General features: G+C 55.8%; 1 protein-coding gene across 1 annotated transcript in view; it reads right to left on the reverse strand.

Annotated features, from left to right (window-relative positions):
- LRIG1 (leucine rich repeats and immunoglobulin like domains 1) overlaps positions 1-20,004 on the reverse strand; it is a 110,943-nt gene that overhangs the window by 14,505 nt on the left and 76,434 nt on the right. The window contains exons 5-11 of the mRNA XM_026501194.4: positions 19,601-19,744; positions 17,728-17,871; positions 14,985-15,128; positions 12,115-12,258; positions 9,999-10,079; positions 4,472-4,543; positions 3,566-3,637 (exon numbers count right to left, since the gene is read on the reverse strand). Of these exons, the coding sequence (XP_026356979.2) occupies positions 3,566-3,637; positions 4,472-4,543; positions 9,999-10,079; positions 12,115-12,258; positions 14,985-15,128; positions 17,728-17,871; positions 19,601-19,744 (801 nt within the window). The remainder of the gene's footprint in view (positions 1-3,565; positions 3,638-4,471; positions 4,544-9,998; positions 10,080-12,114; positions 12,259-14,984; positions 15,129-17,727; positions 17,872-19,600; positions 19,745-20,004) is intronic.

Genomic DNA, 20,004 nt, shown 5'->3' on the forward strand with positions numbered 1-20,004 from the left:
TTTCTATATTGCTGTTGGTTTTTTATTTGGCAAAGCTGCCAGTTTTCTTACGTTTCTTACGTTTTCTTCAGCCTCGCCCTCGAGGTTCCGTCTTGTTTGTGTCTGTCCCTGCACCAGCACGGTTCGGGAGGCCGGCAGAACTCGGCTCCGCTCCCTAAACAGTGCTTGTTCGGTAACTGCCACTGCCCAGGGAGCGTGAGAGTGCACAGCTTTGGTTTTGTGAGGCTCCAACCAAAACAGAGAATATTTTCTTTTTCATTTCTCGGCAACTGAGGATAAGCTTTTTAAACAGAAATCGGAATCACCATCTCAGCGGACATTCCTTCCTGAGGAGTCACTCGAAGATAAGTCAACCGAAGAGTCTAGCTGCCCTGTTCCTGGAAGACCTCAAGGCCGTGAGCTTAGTAATGGAGGCCAGCCCACAGCCAGGGTGAAGGCAGAGAGAGAGAACACGGGGCTCCCCTGTCATGAACTGCCTCTGGTACACGGTGACAAGAGGGGGCACAAGTATCCTGAGAAAGTCCACAGGCATCACTTGGGCCAATATTAGAACAATAACCCACCTCCACCCACCATCTTCCTCATATGTCAACCAAGCCAACAAATGGACCATCTTTTGGTTTTCCTCTATTTCACGCTGGCTTTCTAAGGAGCAGAGAACTGTCAAATTAGTAAACAACAAGGAAGGATGAGGTGCAGGCCAGAGAAGCCACCGCTAGCTAAATTCAGGAAAACCTACTCTTCCGTCCTGTTCCTCGTGGTTCCCAGATTAGACGTCGAATAGTAAAATACTTATGGAACGTGCTTTTTCAAAGACTGAAATAATCGATCTCAAAGCCATTCTAACTGGGATGTCTGCCCACATCTGACCTTTAAATCAGCACTGGACTTTTTTTGTTGTTTAGATTTTTGCATTTGTATTTAATGGGCAGGTAGCTCTGTGCTTAGAGGTATCGACCCGAGGGCTGTCCTGACCGAGGAGCTGGTCAGGTAGCAAGAGGGCTCCCACAGCCAGGCCCGAGGAAGCGGCTGACTCCCGCTCAGGAAATGGGCAGCTGCTGCAGGTGGGCTGTGGATGGGAGCCGGAGGGGCTGTCACCAGTCACTGAAAATGCAGCGTCTGTGACACACGGAGAGGAACTCTCCCACTGTCAGAAATGCTGTCACAAGCCCCCATCAAGTAGGCATGTGGCGTGGCTGCCCCTCTCTGTGTCATCAGTGGGAAAGCCCTAGTGAGGTCTACAGGAAGACACTGGGCTGTCGCTGTGGGACTCGAGGCACTTGGGTGGAGGACAGGGACCTATTTCATTTGAGCCACAGGAACAGAGTGAGGAAAGCAAATTTGACATTTACTGTTGATCAGAAATGTGTGTGGGGAGAGTTACTCCTCACACCACATAGCATTGGCCTAGCTTGCTTCACGATTTCCTACCTTCTCCAATGAAGCCCACCTCACACAGAGGAGACGAGACCTCAGCACGGACGGATTGGGTATTCGGGGTGGAAAGAACACTTTCCTAAAGAGTGAGTCAGGACCAGCAAGACCGGGGCAACTTGGTTGGCTCAGTTGGTTAATTAATGGGTCTGACTTTTGATTTCAGCTCAGGTCATGATCTCAGGGTGGTGAGATCAAGCCCGGTGTCGGGCTCTGGGCTGAGGGTGGAACCTGCTTAGACTCTCCTTCTCCCTCTCCCGCTCCCCCCGAGTCTCACGTGCATGTGTGTGTGCTCTCTCTTAAAAAAAAAAAAAAAAAAAAAAAAGACCAACAAGACCAATGAAGACAAGTCTGGCCAGACAATAAGGACACTGACCGCCCCCCGACCTCCCCTCCACACACATACATCGCTTTAAAGATAAAGGTGAGGTTGGAAGAAGGGACTGGAAACTGCCAGCAACCCCAAGGCTTTGCAGATTTCCGCTACTCTTCCTTCTTGTCAGCTGCTAACAGGCACGGCTTTCCGCAACCCCCGCCTCCAGCCATCCCATCACTCTGCTAGCTTACGGTGCATTTTCATGATTCCAACTCAAAGTGTGTTTCTAATCATCGCTTGTGGAAATTTACCCAGAGCATGACTAAGTGCACGGTACAACCTGCCTTGATCAGATGGGGGAAGAAAATGACCAAGTGGAATTAACCGTTTCTCCCATCAGAGGACTGGGCCCAGGGCCAGCCACAGCTGGGTACATGCAGCGAGTGGCGGGAAACCCAGGCAGGGGCCGAGGCTGAGCCTCCAGAACCAGGCTGAAGCATATTTGGCGGGGGGGGGGGGGGGGGGGGGGGGCGAGCTCCTGGAAGAGGCCAATGCTTCCCAATTAGATAAGTATCTCAGGAAACCTCAATTTTTTACGGAAGCCAGAAGGAAAATCTGTCCTTCCCTTTTTCAGAATATCCTCTTCCCATTCAATCAAATTACTTCCAACATTATATTTGAAAAATTTCAAAGAAAAGTTAAAAGAAATGCACAGTGAACACTCACCATTTTAAGATCATGACCCTTCCAAGAAACAACATCTACTCAGCAGGCCTGACTCTCAGGGCTGCATAAAAGCCATGAGGCAGGTGCCTAAAAGGCCTCCCCTCCCCTCACGTATCCAGAGGAATGTCACCAGGGGCCTGCTTTCGTTTTCAAGTATGGGGACTACGCCTTCCTCCTTCCCCATTTCTCCCTAGGGCCCACCAGGAGTGGCCTCAGGCATGAGGATGAGGTCAGGACGCAAAGATGGCCATCCTTCGGCATCCACCCTTCTGTCAGCACTTCTGAGAAACAAAGGCTGAATCTCTCAGAAATGAACACTGCAGCTAGACTTTGTGGCTGCAGAATCAGATTAATGTATAGGAAGACGAAAGGACACGTGGGTGTTGCCACCTAAATACCCAGACGAGCTCCTCAGCCAGAGACTAGGGCACAGGCAAGCTTTTCCAACCCCTGTCACCCAAGGGCCCGTGGTCAGTGTCTACGGGGGCAGCAGCTCCAGCTGTGAAGTGCTGTGGGGCCCTGGAATGGACGTGGGCCGGCACCATTTCCCTAATCCCACAGCTGCCTGTGACCATCCCACACGGGATCTCTGCCTCGCCCGCCGGCCAGCACGCTCTTTCGGAAGCCCCTGGCAACAGAGCTGCTCCATTTTAAGCAAACCTACGTGAGGAAAACTTGCACTTGACATCATTAAAGGAATGACTATCCATTTTCTAGAAGAGAATTCATTTCACATCCTCCAGAGCCGCGGTTAGTAAGCTACATACAGCCTGCGGGCCTGGTTTTTCGTGACTAAGAATTTAGTGGCACACAGCCACGCCCAGGCACATGTATTATCGATGCTGCTTTCTGTGATGACGACAGTACAGCTGCCGTGACAGACACCCTCTGGCCCACAAAGCGGACAATATGTGTGACCCTTTAAGAAAAGGTGTGCAGACCCCAATCCAGAAGCAGCCCCCACGGGCCTACGCACAAATGTAAACGGCCCCATCTCGCACATAAATCAACGCATCACAGCATTAAGGCATTTCCGACTCCGAATCCTCTGCCCGTGTTAACCAGGGCCATGGAGTCCCAGGTACTCACAGCTCTCTGAGATTCTTCATCTTCGCGAAGGCATCCGACTGCACAGATCTGATGGCATTCTCTCCAAGGTTCCTGCAAAAGAACACTCTTTACTTACGCAGACAAAGGCTGGGCACCCTTCCATCAGCCACGTGTCTGGGCCCAAAGGCTCAGGGATTTTTGAGGATAGTCCTGGTTCCACCATGTGCCGGAGGTACTAGCCCGACCCCGTGTCCCAAGTCCACTCTACGCGCCTGTCCCCTCACAGACACTGACACGAGTGCATGGACTAACCTCCTAACCACACCAGCCTGAGGGCAGCGTCACAGCTGGGCTGAGGCCCGCTCAGCAAGTCAACAGGCAAAACATTCCCAACAGAATTCACGTCCAACTTGATTCCAGACAAACAGACTAAGAATCCAGTACTGGAGGCATCTGCCCTAGATGGTGACAACATTAACGTCCCTGGGCAGGCTCCATCCTCTTCCTCCCAGGCTCCCAGAGCCAACCAGGGCAGGAGAAAACCTCCCAGCTAAGCGCACCATGTGCTCGGCACCGACAGGCTGCTGTTGTGGAATGGTCCGCCGGGGCCGGGACACAGTGCCCGCACCGAGGTGACAGGGCCCAGGGTCTGTGCAGGGGCCCATGCCGTGGGGCAGCAGGGCAGGAGCAGGGGGGAGGTATTTATCCAAACAGCAGCCCCATTAATTAGGTGCTCACTGACCGGCCATATGTTCTGTAACTGTTCCTGGCATGGGCAAAATAAAGGCCAAAGTTGAAGCTGACTTATAATGAGAAGGAAGCAGCTGGCGTTTCCAAATAGGCTGTTTCTCAGTTTACAAAGATGTGATTAAATTGCTAGCAGACTTCCCCGGCAGCCGCATTTGGCAGGCCTCTGGGTCAGGGAAGGTCTGGCGAGATACTCACAGGTGCTCCAAGCCTTCCAGCCCCGAGAAGGCTCTTTTAGCCACGGACTTGATCTTGTTTCCAAACAGAGTTCTGCCATTTCCAAACATCCAGAGATGGGGGAAAAAAACAAACAAACAAAAAAAACCGGAGGGGGAGAGACAAGGGAGGAATGGGAGAAAGAGAACACACAATTAGGGCAATGCCATCTGATAAGTCTGTCCCGTGAGGGGCAGGTGGAAATCTGACCTGCACTCAGATTACGGGTCTGAAGTATGCAGGCCTTCCCCTTTTCTGAAATGAAATACTTTTATCTTTATTAGAATTTAACAGTGATGACAGGTTGCAATTGCATGCACCGTCTCGCCTGAAAAGGCTCCTTGCGATGTTCAGTGGAAATCCCCTTGTCCAGCCCGGGCTGTCTCTGCAGACCACCCAAGGGCCTCACGGGAAAGAGGGGACTGATCACTGTTCTAGTGAGAGGGAGCAGAGTCATGGAAGGGAGTGCAATCTCTGGAACTAAAATCTACCACCCACTTCTGAAAACTGGGGATAAAGGTTCCCAAAGGAGGCAAGACGAGTGCAGGAAAATGGGCATCCACCAAGATGGCTCCCCAGCCCCTCGCACCTGAGAGGCACCCTACTAGCCACCATGAGCGGCGCCCCTGCCTCTGGGAAGGCCCCTCAGGGTGTACAGGGCAGGCCCCCACACTGTGGCCTCTTAAGCAAGGCCCAGATCTGTTGTTGTTGAGTCCAGATTTTAAATGATGCCCGAGGTTCATTAAATCCCAGAATGGTCCTCAAAGGTCAACCTCCAAGGTTACCGAATACCTGTATCCCTGGACTGCCTACCCATGGGAACGGGCTCCTACTTCCAAGCAATTCCAATCACAGCCTCCACGTAACTACCCAGAGCTGTCCCGGAAACCACAATCTGGTGCCCTGCTGAACACATGGAATGAACGAATGCTGCTTCTGCGGGGCTGTGTAATCCAAAGGAAAGTCTGTTTGGGGTGGGGGGAAGGGGAAGAACTGAGTGGGCTGGACACTGGGAATGAAAAGAACTAAGGTCCCAGTTTTCCCTCCTCACTATGCTATGCAACACTGACGACAGCCCAGCCGGGCACTTCCTGCCCCTCCTGCAGGCACAGGAAACCACCTGCCAGAGAGCGCCCCAAGGCGCGTGGGCTCTCCCGCCCGCTGCCCAGCAGCATTATCTAAAGGGCTTGTCAAGAACGGGGGCTGCTGCGAAGTCTGAGTCCCCAGCCCTGGGAGGGAGGGCTTCCTAGGGTGGGCACGGGGAGCAACCTCGGAAGAGCACGGGTGTTGTCTGGAATCCCACCAGAACCAGAGAAAGATCTCCACCTGGGGCCTGCTCCACCCTCAGACCTGCATGAACATGGAGACCTATGAGGGGGGACAGCAAGCACCAGCCCTGCCCCGAAAGGAGCGAAGAAAGGAAATCGGAGCCTCGAAGGAAACCAGAGATGGCCCCACGGGCCCTGAGCTTCTAGCAACGGTGCAGGGCTCCCGGGGCCGCCTTCGGGACAGGCCCAGCCAACGCCATGAGCCACAGAAGGTCGCACTTCCCCACCCCGCTCTCGGGAGGGCACTGAAAACCCGCGGGGACGCCTACAGGACAAGCATGAGAGCCGCTGGGTCCCCCCCCGCTTTGTGAGGAACAGACTCCTCCCCTCAGGGCCTCCCCCGAGCAGCCGACCAGCGGCTCCGAGTTCAGCTTCACACACGGCCAGCCGAGGGGCACGAAGGCCGGAGACCCCTTCGACGTGCGTTCTCGCGGAGGCAGTCTGCGTGGATGTGGAAACGGCGTCCTCCTGAAAGAGTCCCCACACGCTGTCTCCATCGGAGGCTTTTATTCTGAAACAACCCAGACGCGCAGAAACCCGCGGCCGCGCGGACCGCGTCCCCCAAGCACAGAGCGAGCCCGGCAAAGAGCAGCACGCGGGGCGCCGAACGCAAGCCCTTGCGAGCGCCTGCCAGCTTCTCGCTTCCTCGGGTCCCCCAGGCCGGGTCACTGTGCTCCAGGTCCTAGTAAAACGTATTAACTGTTTAGTGAAATCTCCCGTAAACTAGATCCAGGAAAAAGCTGGGCTTTATTTCCTTCATTACATATTAGTCACCCTGACCTCTTTTACAGCGAGGGCAGACCGTTATTCCTAATGGTAACAATAGCAATAAAACAAATTCTCAATTATGTGGGGGTTAATCATCCTGCTGGTGGATTAAAATAGCCTCTTACATTCTCCAGGCCGACATCTGGGGGCCGGGGCTCAAGCTGGCAGGCTGGGCCGGCTCCAATAAAGGGTGGCTGTGGGGAGAGGGGAAAGCCGGCACCACGGGCCGTGGGGAGGCTCCTTCCGTCCCCATGTCAGCGGGCAGCTGAGGCTTGGCTGCACCTGGTCCGGGGCTCCCAGAGAAGGGACCACAGGCCTGATCTGCCCCACGTCTCCCAAAAGTCACCTATCCAAGCTCTTATGCATGGCTAAGTGCTCCCAAAGGGTCTTTTGGGTCTTGCTACCAGCCCTGCAGACGCGGGGGGATTGCAAAGGTAGTCCCTGTACTGACCCAGAGGACATGACTTGTTGACCCCCCCGCCCACCTCTCCTCTACCTGTGACAATGCCTAGCACTCTGTGGGCCCTGCCACTGCTCTGTGAAGATATGTGGGGGCAGCACCTGCCCAGGTCCACCCCACCTCAGAGGAAGCAAGAGGCTTGGTGTCATGGTCCAGTTCTTCATGTGTCCCCTAACACCCCCCTTTGCACACACATGCCCCCACCCCGGGGAAATGCCATGGAGAGAGCTGGAACCACGGGGCAGCCCCTCACCTCCCCTCTTCCCCCATACACAAGTGACTAACTGCTCCCCTCTGCTGCTAATTTGTGCTCCAGAAAGCCTCCTTGCCTCCTCACAGACTAGGACACTGCAAACCCCCAGAAGTGTTCCCTCAACATGAGACAGGGGCCGGGGGTGAGGGGGAGCATAATCATCACAGGGAAACTGGCAAACGGGCTAGAGCTAGTAGCATTCTTGCCCTGCAGGAAGCCCCAGATTCAAGAACAATCCAACATGGCTATACTCAGCAAGCGGAAAACTAAGGGCAGGGCAGCCTCCACCACACCGGCAGACGGGAGCCTTTCATGGCTCTGCTGCTCCCTTGTTCCCTTCTCGGAAAGGTTTTTCATTTAGGTCTGGCCTCTCGCATGGCAGGAAGGACCCCAGGTCCTTGAATAACTGAGCAAAGGCCGGAGTTTCTCCCTTCCCAGTCTCGGGTAGGTCCCTGAACACCTTCCCGCACATGCTCCAAGGCCAGACCGAGCCAGGTCAGAGGGACCAGCAGTGACCGCAGCCCCACAGGATGAAGGGGCCCAGGTGACATGACGGCTCTAAAGGGGCAGGCAGCCCTTCTCTGTGCGAACACACTCCCGACTTCCGACAGATCCCAGCGCACTTGCCACCAGCCACCGGGACGGGGCCGTGCGGGGTCACGGCCACGTCTCCCAGCCACGGCCGAGCAGCAGAGCTTCCAGGCAGCGCTCAGAGGAGCCTGAGCGGGGAGGAGAGCCAGGCAGCGCTGGCCCCTTCCTTCCCTCATCCACTAAGCGCTTCCTCCACACCTTCCACACGCCCTGTGGAGTGCCTCTTAACCAGAGCAGGGCACCAGGACCACGGGAAAGGGTAGGCTTTCCTTTATTTCCCCTTTAACGGAGAAGATTCCACACATCAGCACAGGCAGGTGGCGGAGCGTCAGGAACCCCACAGGTGCCCCTTACACGGCTGCACCCCTCACCCGACGGCGCGAGCCTTACTTCCCCTCTGCTGCGTCCCCTGTTCAGCCTGGCTGAACGGGAGGCCAGGTCACAGGTGTCCCGCCATTTCGTTTTTTCATCCAAGAGGAGGATTCTTTCTTTTGCAACATAACCACGAGACCACCCCATCTAAGTAAGTGCATATATTTAACCATATTAAGCAATTCCTGTCCCCATTTCCCCCAGTTGTGCGCTTCCTGTCTTTATTCAGACACAGCCCGACTCTGATCAGTGGGGTGGGCGGGGGGAGGCTAGAGACAGCGTACTCTACCAAGGTCCCCGGAGCCTCAGGACCAGGGCAGTGTGGACGGCACTGGCTTCAGGGAGCCTGTGTCCAACAGCACAGGGCGAGTGAGGCACACGGACTTAGGACTTTAGGCAGAGCTGCTGAACCTAGTGCAGTGGGTCAAAGGAAGAGAAAACATGGGGACAAAGCGCAGCGATCAGGAAGGCAGCACCAGGCCCCAGACACAGGCTGCATCTGCAGAATCCCGGGACCACCTGCACTCACGCGCCAGAGCCTCTCGGAAGCCACACCACACAAGATGTAGCTCCAGGTTCCACTGGAGGGACCTACCCCCCAGAGGCCCTGGTGGCGCCACCTGTTGCACCCCCCCGCCACATCCATGAGTTAGGGCGCAGCCAGGCAGGCGTCGGAGAGCGAGGCCACACAGACGTGCCCTGCCCCAGCAGCTCCGCTATGGCGCTGTCCGGCCTCTTCCCGGGCTTGCTAGATGCAGGGGCCAGGAGGTGGCGAGGAGGGAGTGCTTTTTTAGGGAAGGAGAAGGAAGACTGATGGACATTTTGACATGTTGTCAGACACAGGATGCTCGAGAAGAGAGAACTGTGAGAGAGCCAAGACAGCGATCCTTCCTCAGAACTCTGAGTCTAAAAACCACACTTTCCAACATCAATGCGAGGCTCTCACTCTACAGAGAGACTCCCCCCGTCGCAGGCTCTCCTGGAGTCGCTAGTCAGTGGTCATGGCAGCTCCCATCCCCACTCCTGGAGGACACACGCAGGGAGGGCTGGTGACACGCGGAGGGCAAGCAGGTGGGACGAGGGAGAACAGTGTGAGCTCTGGAGCCGGTCCTGACCCTCCCCACTGTGTGGTTTGGGGCATAATCCCTTCCCCTGTGTTTCTCCAGCCACGAACGGTGCAGAATAGAGCGTGCACTCAGGAGGTTGTTAGATATAACACACGTACGCACCCTGCAGAGTGACTGACAAATTCTATAAAATAAAAACACCAGAAACCTCGAAGCTGTTCAATTAACCTATGGTAATGACCGTTTCTGTTTAACGTTATGATTGACAACACAAGTACTGACCAGACACTCCAAACCACGAACAGTACTTGGCTTTAGAATTTCACACAATTTCTAGGAATTAAGAGGCCAAGAGTTCTTTGTGCAAAACAAGACAAAAAATTTAGCTGTTTCTATGTCAGTCACAAATTCAGCAGAAAAGGAAAATCTAACAGGCCTCTGAACACCAGTCTTCAGCCACAGGGAAACCACCACCCAGGGCAGTGAGGAGACCACTGGCCAGAGAGAGGCTGGGATGCCTTGGCTCCCTTATTCAGAGTTTTCTCCCCAAACAAAAGAAAGATAAATGCGAGCCAGCCCTGTTCCAGCTGGGCCCAGAACAAAGGAGGCGTGGGGGAGCCCGAGAACCGCTGTGCACCAGCCACAGAAGCTAGAGCGCGGAGATACTCACAGCTTGCTGAGACTGTCGAGCCCCGTGAAAGCGCCACTGGTGTCCTCTATCGTGCCCGAAATCTCGTTATGGTCCAGATCCCTGGGCAGGAGAGAGAAAGAAGGCTCACCATCCAGCCTGAGTTCTCAACTCTCTTTAACATCAAGTGGGAAAATAGACAGACACCCACTCTGCCAGCTGGAAGCTGAAAACATCTGGGTGGATTCTAGATGCCCAGCTGTAACGTACGGGCAACACAAGTGTCAGCGCTGAGCCACGGCAAGCCCATTCCACACACCTTGGGGCACGGCCTGGCGTTCTCAGCCTTCCTGCACAGCGGACACATGCCTCAAACATTGAGCTCCCCCAGCTCCGTGGGTGCTCCCCACATGGGTAGGACCTGGCCCCGGGGCAGGGAGAGGGTGCAGTCAGCACATGGGAAACCCCCCCCCCCAGAGCAGGCATATGACCAGTGGTACTGAGAATGAGCCTGAAAGGTTCTTTAAGTTTCCCGTCTGCTCTCACACCGACCACAGTCCCTTTCTTGGACGTGACTAAGAAACCGCCCAAGGCACATGGAAGAAGGAGACAGCGAAGAAAGAGGCCCCCATATGGGGTCCTCCCTGGGGCCACTCCATGCTGGCAAGTGGGTTTGGAGGCCAGAGTTGCCCCTCCTCGCGGGGCCTGCACAGGCGCTGACTCGGAGCCAGGGACGACATCTGGGCGCTGAGTCAGACTTGTGACCCACTTGCCAGGGCTGGCGGATGAGGCCAACTTTTCAGCCCAGTCTCCTCCAACAATGCAGATCACAAGGCAGATGACTCAGCTTCCTCCCCCAGCTTCCAGGGCAGATCCCAGTGCTAGGCGAGGCTCCCACCTGGTGACCAGGCCCCCACTCTGCCCCACCAGCAGCCCCTCCAACGTCCCCCGCGGTTCTGGGTTCCTACGCCTTCCTCTCCCGAACCCTTGCCAGTGCCGAAAGGGATGTTGCTCCTGGCCCCGTGAAGGCCTTTGCAAGGAATCAGCACTGCCAGGAGGGAGGGGAGCTCCGCCCGGGAAGTGCAGTGCTCCCTCTGACCTTTATCTTAGAGCAGAAAGCTCGGAGCAGAAAGATTCTGCTGCTGGAAGGGACCCCTCCTTTCAACGGGTTTCTCCTTATTATCTTCAGACTGAAAGCCAGGGACCCAGGGCTGCCGCTGTGTGAGCCTGTCTCCCCACTCCTCGCTCTGGCTGCCAAAGCTTTTCTCTTCTTTCTGGCTCAATTTGAATGTTCCCGGCCTTATTATTTGGGCCTTGCAAGCGCTCAAAGGCTGGCTGACCTCGGACTTAATAGCCTGGCATCTGGGCTCTTTCACACTCCCAACAATGGCCCAGCACTGAAGCCGACTCTGGCCTCTGGGCCAGGTGCAAGTGCACAGGCCTCCCTCCCTGTCACCCTGGAGCAGGCCCTCTGTGCAGCGGGGCACGCCGGGAAGGGGGCTTCACATCCCACCGTGACTGTCGGGGGGAAATCATCCACCCCTCTCTGGGGGCTGAATGCCCAGTTGCCTGGAAGTTCTCTGAGCCAACAAAAGAAAAATTTTAACTCCCAGAAAAGCATCTTGAAGCCACTTCTGGCAACCCCATCTAACACGGAACTTAAAAGAAAATTCTGGACACTACTGCCTCTATTTTGTTCAATGACTCTACTGAAGCTCAAGGAAAGACAAGGGATTTCCTAAATGCCTCTCCTGAAATGGGGCCTCCCGGACCCGGCGTGTGCTGACGGCACACGGGGAAGATTCAGGAGGAGACAGACGGAGCACACGGCTGTGGTCTGCGGGGCTGCTCCCGGCCATGCGGCCCTAGCATCCCGCCAGGGGCACGCAGGAGCTACTGTTCAGGAATGGCAGGGCTTTGAGCCACTGTCACCCTGTCGGCACCACTGCGGGGGGGACTGAGAGACATTCTTCTGCTCAACCAGTTTTTCAGCTGATTCTACGAAAGTGTGATACTCTGCACACACAGGGGGTCAGCTCTGGATCCACCTGACTTGAAAGCAGTGAGAAGGGAATTCCACAAGGCAGCTGGCTGGCTCCATTCTGCCTTCCCAGCCGGGGACCCCTTCCTTCCGTCCATCCCCCGGCGAATGACGTACAGAACACGCAGATGTTTGAGTCCCTTGAAGGCGCCTTCCGCGATGTGGCTGATGGAGTTGTGGCTGAGGCGCAGCGTGCTTAGGCTACTCAGGTCGGCCAGGCTCTCCTCGTCCAGCCGGGTGAGATTATTAAAGGACAAGACCCTGGGGGAGGCAAGCAAACGTCACCGCCGTGCACGTAACACGGGCACGCCCTGCCCCCTCCTCAACATCGAGCCGCAGTCAGCAGGTGGGATGACGGGACACTGGCAGGCTCACCAGAATCCCAAGGGCCAGAGGGGTCGTGCAGCTAGGAACCCGCAGGGCCCCACACCCACAGAGTTCGGCTCCTGGAGTATTCGTATAGATCACGAAGACCAGAGAGCACGTTACAAGGTCATAAAACCCGACAACACTCAAGGCTCCGATCCCTCATGCCAGGGTCCATGGAGGATCCTGACTCAGGCTATCAGAGACCTCTCACGACAGGGACTGGAGCCCAGCGGGCTCGGACAGTGAGCAAGGGAGCCCCGTCAGACTGCCGACATCGGCCAGCAGAGGGCACCACTAGCCGCCGTGTGGAGGCGGCCTGCCTCACAGAACTTCCTGCCTTCCCAGGCCGCCGGCTGGCTCCTGTCTCGGTGCTCCCACCCCAGCCGGCCTCCCCGCATGATGCCCCCCATCCTACTGTGAGAAGGACAGGGAACAGGCCCCGCAAATCACACATCTTCCCCGAGCATCAGAATCAAACCTTCCTCCCAGCACGCCCTCCCGCGCCTCTGACACCACAGGGCCCTGGGTTGGCTACTTGTCCTATTAATCCTCCATCGTTGAAAAATGGGAAATTTAGGTTGGGGCAGGAAGAAGCAAAATAAATTCGGAGAAGATTAATGAGTTTTTAAAGGCAGCAGGGAGTAACATTCTTTCCCTCCCGGAGAAATAAGTCATGGTGTGTGTCTGTCAGTTGGAAAGACCTGGCAAGTGATCAGAAATACATCCTTACCTGCAATTACAGAATTGAGCTTAGAGGAGGGGCAGGAAACGCTGGAGAGCAATGCTCACTCTGCCTCTGAGGTTACTGGACGTCTGGCAAACTGACAGGCAGTTGAGGCATTTCTGTGACCTTCTCTGCCCCTGGTTACGGGGACAGATGACAGCTCACATTGCTCTGGCTGCCTGAGGGGCACAGGTGACATGCCTTCACGGCTGCCTCAAAACCCTGCCTCCAGCCAGGCAGCACACTGCTCCTCACTCAGCGACTGGCCTGGCTCGGCAGGGGGGACGGAGGAGGCCTCTCCTGCTTCCTCACGGTTCCCAGGCCTGGACAACCACCAACCAGGAGCCCCGGGGGTTCCCTGGGGGGCCACAGCCTGAGCCAAGAGCTGGTCAGAAGCCATCCATACCACGTAAGAGTAACAGGCAGCCGCACTGCCGTGAAGGGCCAGGAAGCCAAACCCACAAGGTTAACGCTAACACACACACACTCACAACCCCAGGAAGGTACGTAAGAGGAAAGACGCAGGACTATGGATTTTTATGTGAGATAATCATGGGTCGCTGAAATAAGAACTCCAGACCAGTGTGCCGAGGGTATGGGGAAAACATGAAAGAAGAGGAAAAAAACACCACCTCGGGGTGCCTGGGGGGCTCAGTCGGTGAAGGATCTGCCTTGGGCTTGGGTCATGGTCCCAGGGTCTGAGGATCGAGTCCCACATCAGGCTCCCTGCTCTGCAGGGGAGCCTGCTTCTCCCTCTCCCTCTGCCTGCCACTCCCCCTGCTTGTGCTCTCTCTCCCTCTGTCATATATAAAAAATTTGGGGGGAAAAAAAAAAACGAACACCTCAAGACTCAACACTGAGTTTAAACATTGCCTTGCTTGCCTGGTGAGGTCAAGACAGAGACAAGACAGAGGCCTGACACTTTCAAGAGCCGTTCATTTCAGTGGGTGAATCTTCTCCTACAGTCAAGTCTAAAAAAAAGAAAACACACCCAGAGCCTCTCCCACAAATAAACACAGTGGACTACGCTGGAACCGACAAACCCAGAGTGCATTACAGGGAAGGAGCCCACATGGTGGGGAGCACCCATCTACTGCACGGGAGTCAGAAACAAGGGGGCGCGAGCGTGCCCCCCGAGCCCCGGCAGTACCCTTTTATTGGCCAGTGCTGCACCAATGTCACACCAGGCCCAGGCCCTCCTGCCACGAGCGGGAAGGTCACTGTCGGTCTCAGGATCCCTCATCCCGGCCTGGAGCCTGGTCTGGGGGTGTCTGGAAGGGAGGAGGGGCCACACACAGCTCAGGGAGGAGCACAGGCACCTCGTCCTCCAGCCACAGGGCCGGAGCTGAGGGCCTGAAGACGTGTCTAAGGGAAGGAAGGCAGACGCCCTGACCGTGCAATTCTCCCACTGTCAGGGTGTCACCATCGCTCAGGGTCAGTCCTTTCTGTGTGTGAGCCCAAATAAGCCTTGTCACTACAGACGTGCGTATCACTGGGTATAGCCATCAATGTACGAAAGCTCTCCAAACAGCTGCAAGGAGAACACTGTGTAGGCTTCCCTTCTAGAACCCTCTCCAAGGCCAAGAAGGCCCCCGGGGCACAGGCTGCCTGCAGAGACCTAGGGCCACCCCTGCAGCCCCAGCAAATCTGAAAGCGGGGGTGAGGAGAGGACATCAGGAGGGCGTCCCGCTCAAAGCACTGAGGTCCCGCTCTGGGCCTGGCTGGCTGGGGCCATCTACCCCGACACAGGCTGCAGGCCTGCCTGCCCCGTCTGAGCTTGCGGAGGCCGCTGTGCCACGGACCCCATCAGGCCTAGGGCGTCCTGCTCCAGAGGGGTCCCCCACGGGCAGAGTCCCTAAGAGTCTCTCTGCCGGAGCGAAGGCCGGACACTTACAGCTCGTGCAGCTTCGGGCAGAAGCCCCAGCCTTCTCGGCTGATGCGGGTGATGGAGTTGCCGCTCAGGAGGAGCTGGTGCAGGGCCGAGAGGCCGTACAGCCAGCCTCTGCTCACCTCCGCCAGGCTGTTGTACTCCAGGTGCCTGCAACGACAGCGCACGGCGGTGAGGGCGGGCCTGCCGGCGGCGCGCTCACGTTCGCTGACCGCCCCGCACGCGGGCAGTCCCCCTGCACCCCACGCGGGTGCACTGAGGATCTAACGACGGCGCGTGAGAGGATGGGGGGCCTGGTGGCGCGGGCGTGTCTGTGCTCACGTGTGTCTGGGAAGGACATGGGGGAGGACCGGCGAACCCGACAGACGGCCGTCAGTGTCCAGGCCAACTCGGGAGCTCGGAGGGCAAGGGGAAACATCCTTGATGTGACCTGGTTAGCCGACTACAAGGGAACCAGATGCCCAACTGGGCAGAAGGGTTCCGAGCACAGGGCACAGCAACACCCGAGCCCGTGAAAGGAAGAGAAAGAAGAGAAAGTGGGGCATACCTATCATCTCCCTCTTAGAGGTAAGGAAACTGCGGCTGGGAGAAGTTAGCTAACTTCATGCCACAGCTCTGCAAGCAGTGAGGGGCTGAAATTCAAGCCCAGGTCTGGCGAACCAAGTCAGGGCTCAGGACGATGGTGCCTAGAGACACGCCTTAGCTCGGGGGTCAGACTACTTGGATTTAAACCCCCATCTTGCCACTTTGCTGAATGGGGCTGAAACATCAGTAAGATGGAGAGACCCAAGGGTAGCAGCTTCACGAGGCTGTTACGAGAAGCAAACAGGAAAATGCCATAATTTCAGCACGGTGCGGAGGGCGTCCCTCATGTGAGGACATTCTTACCTGCTTCCAGACCCTGCACACCCGAACCCAGGATGACCCCACCAGACTGGCCTCTAATTCCAGTGTTGCCCCACATTCACATCACAAGGCCTGTGGGCAACCAGGTTTTGCTTTCATCTGTCTCACTTTCTGCCACTGCTCAAAAGGTGAGCCCATTTATAAATAACCTCTCGGGCAACTCATCATCTTCAACGCATATGAATGTGCCCAACATAAAAACCAAAGGGTATGTGCTAACTCCATTTTCTTCTGAGAACTCTCCTTGAATCTCAGCACACCCAGCGCACGACCACCTGGATTTCGCAGCTCAAAACGACAGTTTTAAGGAGGTCCAGTAAAAGTGCTTTTCAGGGCGCCTGGGTAGCGCAGTCGTTAAAGCGTCTGCCTTCGGCTCAGGGCATGATCCTGGCGTTCCGGGATCAAGTCCCACATTGGGCTCCTCCGCTGGCAGCCTGCTTCTTCCTCTCCCACTCCCCTGCTGTGTTCCCTCTCTCGCTGGCTGTCTGTCACATAAATAAATAAAATCTTAAAAAAAAAAAAGTGCTTTTGAATAGATAGAAAAAGACGTGCGGCCAATCCCAGGAGCAGGAAAAGAAGGAGAAGCAGGACCTCAGTGTGAATGCTGATGCCCTCACCTCAGAGTGTACGGATTTGGGGATGGGTGGGAAGAGGGGGTCAACAGGGACGCTACTGATAATAAGCATGGTGCAGAGCTGATGAGACGGGATGCAGAGTTCTTGTTTACTATTTCCGTGGCCAAGATAACAAGAGACATAAACACAGTGATATAACTTTAGAGCCTGGAAGGGAGGGGTGTGTGTGTACATGCATGCTCATGCGTGTGTGTGTGTGGGGGGGGTGTTCCTGAGCGAGTTACATCACTGACCATAACAAGTCTCCAGCTGACCCACCAAGACGGGGGAAACCAACAAGAAGGGCTCCTGGCGGGCTCAGTTGGTGGGGCCTGAGATTCTTGATCTCAGGGCTGTGAGTTTGAGACCCACGTTGGGTGTAGAAATTACTTAAAAATAAAATAATGAAAAAAAGAAAAAAAGAACAAAGAAAAACCAACCAGGAGAGGATGACCAGAGACTGCCCTTTGGGAGCAGAAGCGGGGTAAAGAGAGAATGGGGGAGGAGAGTGGCCTAGGCCACGTTTCTGTACTCTGACTGTATGGACCGCTGAAAACAAACTAATTTAAATGTTTAAAAAGGAAAGATCGGTAACCGCCTTCTCTGCCCTTCTCCACAGGCCTTCCTGCCACTGCTTTACGTGACTCTTGCTGCAGGCGTGCTGTGTGACCGTACACATCTGGCGGGAGGGAGCGCTCCCTTGTAAAAAGTGGAACATCTGCACCGAGGGGCCTGATTAGCTCACGAAACATAAATAAATCTCCCAGGATGAACTCGATCCTGTAGGCCCACCTGCACATCCAGACAGACGGGCAAGTCCCAAACAGGGAGGCAGGGAACTTCCTGCAGCCCGTGGGAGGGGGCCCACTCTGCACCCCGCTGCTCGCTGAGGACGTGGCAGGGGGAGAGAAGCCTGAGCAAACGGCTCCGTCTTCCACCTTCACCAGCCTGCTTCCTCCACCAGACCCACGGAAACTCCCCCCAGAGCCTTTCCTGACCTCTGAGAAAAAGACCCTTACATTAGGCAAAGTCACCAAAGCTACTGAGCACCGCCCAGCCTCCCGAGACCCAAAGGGCAGGGGGCCAGGTCCTGCGGAAGTCCGCCACGGTCCTTCAAGGCGGGGGGCGGAGCTCCACAGCCCTGCAAGGCAGGGGGCAGAGGCGCGCACGCAGGGCCCCAGCGCCGGAGCCAAGCACGGGCCCCGCCCGGAACCCAGCACCCCACTTACAGCACGTGTATCCTGGACAGTCCCCAGAAGGCCCCATCCGTGAGCTTGCTGATGTTGTTTCGCTGGAGCTTTAGCACCTCCAAACTGTCAAGCCCCTGGAATGTCAGGCCCTCGATGACCCGAATGCGATTCCTATTCAGGTCCCTAAAGAGACGGAAGGCAGTGGGCTGAGGCCTCGCTGCATGTTCCCCGCCTACAACTGTTCTCATGCAGGCCCAGCTGGGTTTCTGAGCCAGCAGGGAAAACCGTGGTGAGGACGTCCCAGCGAAGCTCAGAGGTGCGGCAGGGCCCACTGGGTGTCTTACGGCCGCTCCTGCCCGCCACACAGGCAGGGACACAGACTGGGCCAGGGCTCCTGAATGCAAGAGGGCACAGGGCCCCCCAGAAGCCAGCCCCACCATGCCTCCCAAGGACCGAGTGCACCACTTCCTCCCCAAACATCCATGACTCTGCTGTGAGGAGGTGGCTGTGACTCAGGATGGGGACATCTTAGGTGAGGTGTCTCTTAGCTCAGCAACAGAAATGCATACTAGATGCCTCGACCCAGGAAAAACCCAACCACCGGACAGCAGATGGCAATGACACTTTCCCCTGGAGGCGTTAACGGGGTCTCTACTGATGGGAGAGGAGCGAGTGCACGTGGGGGAGGAGGGGAGCTGACACACCATGAAGCACACACAGCCGGCTTCCGACCGTGTGACAAAGCCTCGGTGCACCAGAAGACTGCAGGAATCCGGGCGGGCTGGACGCATTAGTAACACTGGGCGAAGGGGGGGAGAACGCATGGCTAGCCAGAAAGCCCTTGGTTTTCCCCCAAATACTTCTGTAGTGTCTCATGACGCTGCCCCACACACAACGTCCTGAGCATCGAGAGTCCAGAGATGCTCTGCACGGGTGTGTGTGTGTGTGAGTGAGAGTGTGTAACAGCGCATGTGTTTGAGTGTGAATGAGTGTATGTAAGAGCATGAGCGTGTGTTTTGAGTGTGAATGAGTGAATGTGCAAGTGTGCATATGTGTGAGTGTGTAAGCGTGTGAGCATGTGTCAATGAGTGTATGTGTGAAAGTGTGTGAGTGTGTGAATGAGTGTATGTGTGAGAATGAGTATATGTGTGAGAGAAAGCGTGTGTATGAGTGAGAGTGTGTGTGTGAGTGAGGGAAGCACAGGCGTGAGGGCGCTGGGGGGCAGGGCGCCCTGTCTTGCTGCCAAACCTGACCCTGAACAACTATTGTGTTCTATTTAAACCCAATCTCCGACATTAGCTTACTTTCCCGACATACACTCTTCTGACCCAAAGAGGACACAGGAAAACAACCAGGGAGCACATGATCCACTGGGCTCCAGGAAACAGGTTTCTGGAATCCACACCCTGTCTCACCCTAGGAGTGCACTCAGCTTTGAGCGCACGAAACAGAACCTCCGGCCACCACCTCCACCTCTGGCTACACCGACTTCCTGTCAGACTGCTCAGAAGGTGCTGGACCCCATAATGCCCACAGTACAGATTTTATGGGACCTGTAAAACACACACGAACCCCCCAAGATAGACACCCCAACCCACACAGCCTAAGCATTAGCCAGGATCAGCTAGCCAGCAGGACTCCTCATTTCATTTTGGAAAGTGCCAATGAGGACAAGCATGTATGTCCTCAGTGGATCTTGATTTCTGCACAACCTGAGGCAGCCCATAGGCCCCAGACCCAGCTTCTCATTTGCTTTTATTAGGTGTCGCCACAGGGCCATTAATGATAGTTTATGCAGAGTCTGACCGAGGGGAAGTGAGGAAGGGGTCGCGTTTGGAACGAGGTCCGTGGGGAAATCTGGCCTCCATAAAGTTTGGCTAACCTTAATTAAAGTGCAGGTTTCTGTACTCACAGTTGTGTCAGCCTGGGTAACTTGAATGCTTTCATGGGAAGCTGCGTGATCCTGTTTTTGCTCAGGCGAAGCATTACCAGCGACCGTGACAGACCATCAAATGCTCCCGACTCCAGGGTGCCAATCCGGTTGCTTGCCAGGTTGCTGGAACGGTACAGGACAGAGAATGTAGTGTCAGTAGGGGCCCTTCCTCATTCTGTTACAGACACCCCTGGCTAAGCTGGGGGAAAAAGCTTAAACACACCCAGAGGGATGGGTTTCTGATGACACAGTTACCATCTTTAGTCCTCAATGGGCGAGCCTGGAAACTTGCCTGTCGGGACCATCCGCTTCAGGCCTCGACAGAAGTGTCATTTCAGCCCAGAGCACACGGTGCTCGTAGCCAGTGGGCTGCCTTCCACTGG

The sequence above is a fragment of the Ursus arctos genome, unplaced genomic scaffold (genome assembly GCF_023065955.2).
Source record: "Ursus arctos isolate Adak ecotype North America unplaced genomic scaffold, UrsArc2.0 scaffold_14, whole genome shotgun sequence".
NCBI classification, from domain to species: Eukaryota; Metazoa; Chordata; class Mammalia; order Carnivora; family Ursidae; genus Ursus; species Ursus arctos.